This window comes from Mycetomoellerius zeteki, unplaced genomic scaffold, assembly GCF_001594055.1.
Source record: "Mycetomoellerius zeteki isolate Tzet28-1 unplaced genomic scaffold, Tzet1.0 scaffold155, whole genome shotgun sequence".
NCBI classification, from domain to species: domain Eukaryota; kingdom Metazoa; phylum Arthropoda; class Insecta; order Hymenoptera; family Formicidae; genus Mycetomoellerius; species Mycetomoellerius zeteki.
In genome coordinates, this window is record NW_017256500.1 from 1,151,473 (window position 1) to 1,163,347 (window position 11,875).

Below are 11,875 nucleotides of genomic sequence, written 5' to 3' on the forward strand. Positions count from 1 at the left end.
GCGCATGAAAAAAAATCGCGTTGCCCTTGGCAGTAGCCTATTTATCGAGAGGAGCGCGCGACCGCCGCGAGCTGTGCCGATAAGGGGCGAATTTCGGCCAGCCGCCCACCTGCGAGCTCACCGTCACTCGCTACTTCCCGTCCGTCTGTAAAGACATACGTCGGTCGGTCGTGTTTCCTCGCCACGCTGTAACACGTTTTCCACGAAAGAGAGACTCGGGACGGGATGCGCGGCGCTCATTCGCGACTAGAAAGAGAGAAAGAGAACCCGTCTTGTCGCGAGTGCCTCTTCCCTCCCCTCTGCCGCTACGTCACTCTTCTCTCTCGCACTCCCTGCGTCGTGAATCGTATTGCGTATCGCGCTCTCCGTCTCTGTCTGTCTGTCTGACCGTCCGGTTCCCCTCCGCTTCGTCGATCTATCTCTGTTCCTCTGCGCGTGCGCCCGCGCGCACGTGTGAGGGTGTGTGCGCGCGTGTGTGTGTGTGGCGCGCGCGCGCGGGTGAGTGTCGGTGTTTATTCTTGCACGCGTATGATAGCACGCGCGTGCACTCGTGTGTATACACGTCACCGTCGTGGACCACGCAGTAAATTGTGTTATTCGGAGAGACAAACAGGTGCAGGAGGAGGGCTCCGTGCTCCGCGCTCGCTCGTAAAACGGCCGCACTTCGTGGCGTACGCGAGCTGACGGCTTCGCTCGTGGTGGCTCCGCGCGAATTACTTCCTCGCGCGAGGAATGCGCGAGCGGCGGTGGCACGTCTGAGGAGCCGTTGAGGAGCCTCGGCGCGCCCGAGACGCGGCCCGAGATCGGTGGCGGGCGAAATTAGACGAAACCGCGTGACAGGTGGATTCGAGGCGTGCCGAGACGCGGAGAGAAAGAGAGAAGGTGAGTGAGAAAGGAAGAGAAAGAGCGAGAGACGAGGACGGAGCGAAGGAGGGAGCAAACTGCGAAGCGAGAGTGAGAGAGTGCCGTCTCGCAACATCTCGGAGTAGTCGGGCGCGATCGCGGGGGATCTTCCCTACTTGGTTCCGACGCCGTCGACGTGGAGCGAGAGAAGACCGAAGGTGATCGTGAGATTGTGACCGTTCTGTTGCCGCAGTCATCGTCGTCATCGTCGTCGTCGTCTCGTGGCTGGCCATGGCTCGCCATTGTTATTGTTGTCGTTCCTCCTAACCTACGAGAAGGTGGACGTCCGCGACTGCCACTGCGAGAGGAAGAGAGAGGGACGCGGTGCGACACGACGCAGCAGCAGCAGCAGCAGCAGCACGCCCTCGGACCTCGGGGAACGCAGCGACGAGCGCACATGCAACCCGGCTGGCGGTGCTGTTGCTCGCGCGCATCGCCGTGTATATTTACGTCCCGAAACGTGCTGTCGTGCTCCCGCCGTGCGAAGGCGCGCTCGCGCTCGCGAGAGCCGCTCCCGATATCGTTTCCGTCGTGACTGTCAATGTGCGACGGACCTGAGCGCGCGATAACAGCGTCGACGACGAGGACGGCACGTTTCCCCGTATCGGAGAGAAGCATCGTGGCGTTGGAAGGCGCAGTTCGCTGACACGTTGACGGCCGTTATTGTTATGCTCGCGAAAGTGCGCGGATCACGCTCCACCAAGGCGATCGAGCAGCGACGTTAATCGGCTAGAGGAGCGACAGAGACAGAGATATATCTGTTATTTATTAAGAGATTGATTGATCGATCGATTGAGCTTTTATCGTCGGTCTAGGGACGTGTCCTCTAAGAACGTTTGAAATAAACAAAAAATGATACGGAAACTAAAAAATTTTTAACGTTGGAGAGAAATCAGAATCGACAAGGAAAACATAGTGAAACTCAAAAATAATACAATTGAGGCGCGCAGAAACACAAAAAGTTAAAGAAGATTATGTACAAAAAATTGGAAATGAAATCAGTATAAAACGCAGAATATAACAAATAAGTAAGGCGAAAGAGAGAGAGAGAGAGAGAGAGAGAGAAAAGAGAATATTTGGCGCAAGTGTGGGAATTGTCGTCGTTTCTCGGCCACAATGAAATGAACTTTTGCACCGTTGTGCGTCACGCGGTCTTTCGGTGAGGACGAGGCGCACGTGTGACGACGTGCTCTCGGCGCGTTCCGCGAACCGCGCACGCCGACTCGCATGCTCGAGGAGAAAGGAACAGGCAGCGGGAAGCGAGCGGGGACGATAATATAGCCGGGATACCATGTGAATGATACGGAGAACGCGAAGGGCCCAAACGCTTGTACCCGCGTACTCGAGGGATTCGTTGATAATCGTGCGACAACGACGAAGACGACGACGACGACGATCTTCTCGATCGTCATCCCGACGATGTCCTCGGGCAGGGGCCCGGCGTCGCCCTCGGGCGGGCCCGTGATCCGCTCCGGCCACCTGAAGAAGCTCAAGACGATGAAGAAGAAGTACTTTGTACTGCGCGGCGAGAGACCCGGCTGCCTCGCCTGCCTCGAGTATTACGACAGCAAGAAGAAATTCGAGAACAGGCAGCCGCCGAAGCGCAGCATACTGCTGCACAGCTGCTTCAACATCAATAAGCGAGGCGACACCAAGCACAAGCATGTGATCGCGCTCTACACCAAGGACGAGTGCTTCTGCCTGATCCTCGACAGTGAGAAGGAGCTGGACGAGTGGCTCAAGGCGATGCTCAGGCTACAGAGCGGGGACGTGCCCGACGGGGAACAGCCGCGGCCTACATTCGGTAAATTGCGCCGTTTTGCGATTTCCCGCCCGAACGTCGGGAAAACCGATCAACAACCTTTATTGCCCCTTTGCAACCTTTATCATTCCGATCGGTATACGTTCTTCTGTGCCTGATACTCTCTATAAAAAAAAAAAAAAATCAGCCATCGTCCATAAACGATATCGATATATTGACGTTTAAATCCCTGCTTGTTTATTTGTCTAATAATGACATTTGCGTTCTTTAGATAGCAATCTACATTTGGCCTTGATACACATTTCTGTTACGTCTTGGAAAATATGAGTCTTCTCGTTTTCTGCGGATGGTAATCGATTTTTTTTTTCATGATGAGATTATCGCGCATCTACATCGATTGACGTAGGGACCTGCAACGGAACTTGGTCGCGCGTGTACAAATTTGTTTACATCTACCATAGAATGAATCGACGATTTTCGGAACAAACTGCGTCTCCGCGAATTTTATTCTTTTATTTTCTCATTTACCTCTTTTTTTTTTAACGTAACACGAGTTTTCTCGTAATTTATAAAAAAGGCGCTTATTTTGTCCATATCTATTTAATTGTGTACACATTCTTGAGAAATTTATGCGAAACTCTAAAGGGACAGATACAAAGATACACAATAAAAAGTGCGTTGCTGCTATCTGTGTATTTTGTGACTTCCACATTTCGAACGAGTTATGTAGCCTTGGAATAAAAATAACGTTGGCAATTGTTTGTGTTTTTGTGTTCTTTGCAGGAACAAAGAAAACAAGAGTAATGTCGGATAAATACAAAACGCCATTGTTTCAAATTACGTATTACTTCTTTGATCCCTACACAGAATCTGTTTTAATATAAAAAAAAATTCTGTGTTCGTCTCGATTATTAGCACAATTCTCTTGATATGTATGAACTTAAATTATTTTATACAAGAATCACACAGTATTTATATTATTATTTTATATGTATTTTCGAGCATTATTTACTATGACGCATTTGAACTACAAATATATTTAACGCTGCAAACATACATGATAGTGAACATTTGCGTTTTATAAATAGATACTTATTACTACGATAATTTGCAGTAAATGAACTGTAACAGATATTTTAAGTTTTCCATACGTATTAATTTGAATTCTATATTTAATATAATTGACTATAGAAAATTTGAAATATCTATTGCCCCTTCATTTACAAAGTGCATGTATACAATGCACTTATCTATTGAAATTAAATATAATTTATTACACAATGAAGTATTATATTCATAATTTATTTCTGTTTCAAATATGAGATTAGTATCTTATATTTCTTTATGTCTTTCAGAACACGTATGGCAAGTCACAATGCAAAAAAGAGGTCTAGGAGCACGAAAGAACATTCACGGACCCTACAGATTATGCCTCACCGATCAAACTTTAAGTTTAGTGAAGATTGGGGCACAGGATAACTCTGATTCTATCGAGATTTCTGTAAGTTTACATGAAATATAGTTAGCGTAGTGTAGTATGTTATAGACTAGTGCTTGTAGCTATAATCTTTTATTTTTTTATACGAGCTTTGTTATTTAATAACAAAAGAACGCCGTAGTCTAGTGTATGCGTTTTTATTCATGGTGGTCCGAGATGTATTTAGACGGATCAGTTTTCACCGTGAATAATAAAATGAATGAAAGATTTTGTTTAGACTATGCGACGCCAAACGCGAAAGCAATTGCACACGGTGATATTTCAACGCCTTGATATGTTATTATTACTGTTTGGAAGGCTTACCGTGAAGCTTCGCAAATTAAGCGTCTTAATTGTGCGCATTATTATTAAAAAATATATTTTAGAATTTTGTTATCGTTAGTTGAAGGTCAAGAAAACTTAACATTTAATAATGTTGGAATCAATACAATCTCTAAATTATTTTTCTTTTGCAGCTAAATTATATTAGACGATGTGGATTTGCGAATGATATATTCTACATAGAGGTTGGCCGATCCGCTGTAACCGGAGATGGCGAATTTTGGATGGCAGTCGAAGATAACAATATCGCGCTCAATATGTACGATGTAATAACGACTGCGATGAGGAATTCGAAGAGTAACAAAGACGAAGTTGGGCCTCGCCAGAGAACGCGTAGTTCCTCCGCCAACGAAGCCAGCAAACCTATATCCGTTCTCCAAAGACGGCATACGGGTCAAAAGCTTCATGGCTTTTCGCCCCTGGGTAAGCTGCAATTTTCGCAAATCTGCTCCTTGTACATATCGTGTATCCATTGTGATTTACACCAGGATGTGAGTTATCAGTTTTTTCAGCGTGTTTCGTATTACTTATCGAAATGTGATTTTCGCATATGTAACTTGGGACATATCGGTTATCACGTGTCTATAATCAGAAATCGACAGAGATACTGCGTCTCGGTTTGCTTCGATATACGTCATTTGTGTATTTAAAATCATCCTTTTTACAAATTCCTTTTAAATCCGGACTTGAAACTTCGTCTGATACACCGTTCCTTTTACACATAATTATCGCCAATTGCACACGCACATTAAATTGTATACTTTAAGAAAACCAGGTGAATCGTCGTATCTGTACACATTAGAGCTCAGCTTTAGAATAACACAAATGGGTTTACGGGGTTTACAGAGGAACAGAAGACATACAAGGAGCAAGTGGAACCACTGCAAGAGCAGACTGCTACTTCCTCTGTTCTCACACAGTGTAGTCAATCTCGGAATACCTCCTCCACCAATACAGTCACGGGTCTGTTCTCTGTCACAATAGCTATTTGCTTTCCTTCTTTCGCGTTTTATGGATTTTGAATGGCAAAAAGGACACATAAGAACAGTGAACATGTCATTTATTTTTCTTCAGTTTTTCATTTCATGGGGTATAGGACTTTATCTGAAAACTTGGTCATTGCATTTTTCTTTTATTTTATTTGGTACTTTTGGTACATGTGCAACACATACTATTTATATATACGCAATTGATATGACTTTTATTTTCAATTTTTTTAGAAAAAATAAGTTTAAAAAGAATTGTGCTGTCATATTCTCATTTCATCTGTAAATATCATTTATTATTATATTATACATATAGCTTGTTTATTCGTAATACGTTAGCCTTTGGAAAGGATTAATAAATGTTTAATAAAGTGGGAAATATTTTCTTAATGTTAAAAGTAACGTCAGAATTTATTATGTTGACATTAAATAAATTTTTGAACATGTAGATTGAAAAGCTGAAACTTTTCTACGAATGCAATGATCAATTGTGTTAAAAATGAAAGTTTGGGTCGATCAGTAATGCATCGTTTTCTGAGTGTTAGTTTCATAGTGTAAATAGCATGATTGATACAATCAGCAAGTTATCTGGAATCTGTAAATTGTCTGATATCATATATTTGTCAGGTATCATATATATACATAATGCATCTTGTTAAAATGATGACGAAAGACAGAAAACTGAATTGTTACGCTTTATTGTCATTTTGATGTTATTGGTACATGTGTTTTATCATAATTCTCTTTTCACATAAAAGTTATCGTCATAAGGGAAATCAAATTTAAGAGAACAGTTGCTAGTTGAAAACGATTATTAAAATAGGTTTTGTGTGTCAGACTTGTCAATAACTCATCGCGAAATATAAGAGATAGATTCTCTGCGGTCATGTCTTTAACAGCATGGTACACTATCCGTGCCGTATCTGTCATATCCAGCACAAGATGCACGTAAGACAAAAGACAGTTGTGCGATAGTGAGAGGTGTGTGGTTTGCAGCCGTTGCTGGTACCGGGGCTTGGACTACTGGGATTGCCACGACTAATGCCAACAGTGCCGGTACCGCTAGACGTCGTCATTCGGTAGCGAGTCATCCTCATTCCGTCAATAATTCCCAATCCGTTCACAATGTCACAACAGCAACAAATGCAATTATGACTACCACTACTGTCACTACCACTACCATCACTGCAACCACCACTACCATCACCACCACCATTACTGCGACCGTCACCGCGACGATCACTACAACCACAACCGCGACAATATCCCATCAGAGAACCTTGTCGCTGCCCTTAGCTGCCGTTATTATCAATCAAACGCAACCATCTAAAAGATCCGTTTTACGGTGTATGTATTTCGTTTCGTCACACATATTTGTTTAATCGATCCGAATCTCTGTTTTATCCTTCAGTGTTTCTGCAATACGCTTGTTCTGCTCTTTTTGTTACGCATTCATTCCTTCCAAACTGTATAAAGCCAATCAATGTTATGTTTATCTAATAAGAGATCATAATAATTACAATTGTAAAGTTTTGCTAGCATGCTATTATTAAGTGCACGATGTATTATGAAACAAATGCTTTAGTTCGTATCTTCTATTCATTTGTTATTGAACATAAGGAATGAATATGTTTTGTACATTTCTCCTGGATGCTCCAGTGTTGATACTTGGATAATAATTTCTGCAAGCTGGTTATCATAATCCTTACTTTGCTATATTTAATTTTTAACCCAAATTCTGCAAATGCGCAGAATATTTTTGATGAAGTGACCGTGATTACTGTTGCTTAACTTAAGAAAAACAAATATATATATATATATAAAACAAAAAATATATTGTGTACATATATAATAATTTATATATGCGAACATATAAAACTAACCGCTGTTGCTATGCTGGGACGATGGAACTGGCTTCTTTCTACTGTATGCAAGTAAACATCACGAGGAGATTTCTGATGAGTATCTTTGCAGGTGCTACAGGGCGCGATCGATGCGACAGTTTGCCGTCGAGAGCTCGTACTACCAGTGAGGGACAACCAACTACGGTTGTGTTAAGCCATCCTAGAGGAGCCCATATTATGTCGCACGTACCGCGACCGCATTCCATGTGTGGCCGAGGCCTCTCATATTCTCCACCAATCGCGTCGATGCCTATTAGTCCATCTTCCGACGTCTGTTCATCGGATTCGGCCGGATCGTCACCCTCGATGGATGATTGTGGTGAGAATATTTTAGAAGAAAGCACTGTCTCGAGGTACGGGCATTCCTTGACACCTGACGAGCCTGTAATCTTAGACAAGAAAGGTGACGACTATGCCCTGTGGTCGACATCGCATCCACATTTGAAATACTCGCCAAACTTTAAATCTCATTCGCCCTCTCAGGTGAGTGTACTCGTAATATCGCTTCTGAATCCGTTAACACAATAAAAAAGCTTTTATATAAAACAGTATAAAGGTAGCGTAAATCATTTTCTAGTTTATACAGTAAAAAAGTTTATAATGACCTTTTAGTGTGTTTAATAAAATCCAACAAATCTTCCCTCCCCTCCCCTTTTTATTGTATTTAAAATAAAATAAAATTTTTTTTTATTGGTTTGTGTTGTCTATATTTAAATAAAATGATATTTAGTTCAAAGTACTGTTTTATATAATATTTTAATTGCAGGGTAAACACTGATAATTGATCGTTCTGGTTGCAGAGTTCCTACCAGAGTGAAATGTACAGCCCCTGTGGATCGAGTCCGGGCCGTGGAGGCGTATATATGCCCATGAGCCCGGCGACAACGGCCCATTCGCATTCCCGTGGATCATCCCTTGTGGAGGAAAGCAACGTGGATGGCTACGTGCCGATGGCACCAGTTGGAGATGACGGTTACGTCGATATGGATCCTGTAAATAGTCACAACGGTCACTTTCCGGACGATATGTCGCAAAACGATGGCAGTAGCTGTTCTGTTACGTCTGGCACGCCTAGTACGGATCTGCGGTTTTCTGAGTATCATTTGGACAAGGTAACCAGCTTTTTAACACCCGGGGAAGATCTGCAAGCCAGACCAACTAGAGCTTACTCCGTTGGATCGAGACCGGAACAAGCCAACAGGCATCGTAAAAACAGGTATGAGTTTAAAATATTATTTAGATGTTAAGTATTATACACATCGTTATTCGATAAAATATTATTCACAAAATTCTATGACGATTGCATGATTTGAGAGAATGTTTCAACTAAATGAGTTTTAAGATTCCTGAGTAGTTATCGTAGTCATATTGGATCGTGACGTATAAATGACACCTTGAACTTTTTTTTCCATTTGTAAATAAAGAGAATTTGGATAAAAAGAAATAATAAGATTGCTTTAAAACAATTAGAATACTTGTAAAGTTGGGCCAAAGTTATCCTTATTCCTCTCTCCCCTCCGATAGTCAGTAAATAGTCGTAAAAGGCACGTAAATAAACTATGCATGTGAATTAAGTGAACGCTGGCAAACACATAGCAAGCAAATTTCTTACGACGTCGATATGGCTACTCAAGTGCTTTAAACATTATTTACGTATGCTATTGATATAAATGATATAAATGGCGTCTTTTACTTTACTACAATCTTTATGCAGGTTGGACATTACTCCGCAAGACGCCAACAGAGTACGAGCATTTTCCGTAGGTAGTCGGTCTAAGAGGCCCGAGATTGGAAGGTTAGCCAATGTAATTACTGCGCCATTACCTGCTGGTTCGGAAACCTCGAATTCGAAGTCGAGTTCCGCGCCGTTGCTGTCGAGCTCTTGGGGACACAATTCGGGTTGCTCCGGAGCGTCCGATCGCATGGAGGATCTCATGGAGTTGGATTTCACGAGGCCCAGTATTCCAACCGCTCTCTCTTCGCCTCCGACATCATGTTCCCAACCTCAGTCGCAACCGCAACTGTACTCTACTTATTCTACTGCCACCGACACTAGTTCCTACGTCGACATGTCGCCCGGACAAGCTCCCATATCGACTACTGCCCCATACGTCGATATGAGTGGTATAAATAAGGTATTATCGATATATCAATGTTTTTGCTGATAAAATTACTGCACAGCCGTTGTTAAGTAACAACAAAATTCTTTTCTTACAGATCAATCGCAATAACAATAATAATACAATCACTGCCAACCACAATCATAGCCACATGCATATATCATCGCTAACTTTCGCTCATAAACCTGTAATTACAACTTTAAAACCAGTAGAAGAAGCGGAGGGACCTTATATGAAAATGGACGGTACGATAGAGATAGATTGGACGCATTCGGAAGCGAGTCCGAAACAATTGTCATCGCCTATTCAAGAGGATATCTATCAAACAAATGGGCCACCAGGTAAATAGTTTGTAAACATTGTAAAAAATCCTTAATATAATATTATTCTTTATATGACGTAATAAAATATTTGTGAAAATTATTATGAATGTTTAGGTAGCACAAGAACGGCACCTGTAGATCTTCCGCAACCGAGGCGTCCTCCGGAGGGCTACGTCGAGATGTCTTTTAAAGCGCGGCCGAGTTTAGAACAAGACTACATAAATATGAGTATGGGTGGGAACAATCGTAAAACACGAACGGGCAATCGCAAGGAAAAATCGCGATCGCAACCAATCGCGATTCAGGCGGGCAGCAAGCCACCTAAAACTCCAAATTTTCTACCTTTGAACGGAAGTCCGACATCCGAGAGTCTGGCGAGCACGCCCGCCTCTCCGCCGCGAGCAACACCAACGGGTTCATCGGCCACGATTTTTCCCTTTTCTCTGAACAGTCCTCAGTCACCTGTGAAACCTTTCACGAAAAAAAACGATGAGTTCTCCACGACAGAAGGAGAAGATTTTTCTAACCAAAATAAGAACAATGAATACGCGGTGATGGAACCCGCAAAGAAGATTTACACGTCGTGTTCTACCCCATTGACGGAGACGATATCCTCGTCGAAAGCGAATAGCGAGAAGCCACCTAGTCCTGTAGAGAAGAATGTTCGAGTTATATTAAAGTCTTCGTCATCGCAAGAACACGGTAAGCCCATTAACGTAATAACGAAAAAACTGTCGGATCTAACGGTGTCGAAACCGCGTCTCGTCACGGCCTCGCCAAACACCAGTCCTACTCTGACGGGTTTCAAGCCGTCGACCGCGCAACAGTCGAAGCCATCCTCGCCAAAGTTCATCGACGAGACTCCCACGCCTACGCCCACATCTACACCCACGCCCACGCCAAGTCCGTTGGACAGCGAGGGCTACGAGAAGCTTCAACCGGGCGCGACAATACTGCATTACGCTAGTCTCGATCTGCCGGAGGTCGATAATCCAGCGCCCGTGTCACCGGCGTCCACACAGGAGAATTTCACCTACGCCGAGATTGACTTCGCGAAACTCAAGCAGACCTAAAATATGCGCTGTCCTGAATGCGCATATTTTGCCGCCCCCGTGTCGCGTACAAGGCTGTGCGTGACGGGGTGGTTTGGCTGACGCCTCTTGTGTTCCCCACGATAGCAACGAGTAGGCAGGGTATAATCGATCGTTCTGACATTGGCTCTGCTGGTCTAACGAACAAGGCGCCGGGTAGGAACTGTATATAATTCATTTCTTTTTCTCTCCAGCCTAATGGCATTATATCGCTCGCCGATCTTTCTGATGTAATAGATTGGCAGCCTATTTTAAATTGTTTGAGAAATAAGCATCGTTGGTACCTATAGTTCTGGTTGTACTGCATTAATATCGTATTTTATCGGAATGATGTGAAATTTTTTAATATAGGCGAAATATACTTTTTTTCTCGCTGATTCCGAAGAGAGTCCTCAAATCTGTCCACATGTATGCTATTTCTAATATTAAACGATCGGTAATTTAACGGAAAAGAGCAAATTACAAAAACATTATCTTTTATTTTTAGTTAAAATAATGTATTTGTATAATTGGGGTTAGTAGAAGGAATTTTTTGATATTAGAATATATCATCTAGTTAAATGAGAGTCGCTTGTAAAAATGTATAAATCTTTTAAATTTTAATTTTGTTAGTGGATTTGCGTGTTATCTCTATCAAAATTTGTTTTGTTTTGTATTATATTTCCAGATGCTGACAAGCCAAATATGTATAAGTCAATTCTTTTGAGATATATATAGATATATATACACACCAAATTTAAACGTATATTTATAATAACTTCCTAATATATATGACGATGAAATTAATTTATATCGATTGTTTTTGGAGCTGCGCTCATACGTAACATAAATTCTGTTACTTTTCTGTACGCGTATAAATTTTAACGACGTACCTTTTATTTGCCCATTGTAAATTCTATTGAACTTGATTCTTCGAAAAAAAAATCTGCACATTATTGTTCTGTACAGGGAATAGCATGTTACTTTA

At 42.4% G+C, this 11,875-nt stretch overlaps 1 protein-coding gene across 3 annotated transcripts; it reads left to right on the plus strand.

Moving 5' to 3' along the window:
• Positions 1–6: 6 nt before the first annotated feature.
• chico (insulin receptor substrate 1 chico) lies at positions 7–11,632 on the plus strand. 3 transcript variants are annotated; one of them, XM_018444988.1, is made up of 10 exons: positions 7–2,707; positions 4,021–4,166; positions 4,619–4,907; positions 5,331–5,447; positions 6,467–6,817; positions 7,445–7,857; positions 8,175–8,590; positions 9,089–9,509; positions 9,592–9,835; positions 9,932–11,632. In XM_018444988.1, exons 1-10 carry the CDS (start codon positions 2,323–2,325, stop codon positions 10,888–10,890), a joined length of 3,741 nt encoding a protein of 1,246 aa, XP_018300490.1. In that variant the 5' UTR covers positions 7–2,322; the 3' UTR covers positions 10,891–11,632. The 3 variants fall into 3 exon arrangements, with proteins under 3 accessions (XP_018300490.1, XP_018300491.1, XP_018300492.1); XM_018444989.1 differs by lacking the exon at positions 6,467–6,817 and having other exon boundaries at positions 9,932–11,631; XM_018444990.1 differs by lacking the exons at positions 5,331–5,447; positions 6,467–6,817 and having other exon boundaries at positions 9,932–11,631.
• The last annotated feature ends 243 nt before the right edge of the window (positions 11,633–11,875 follow it).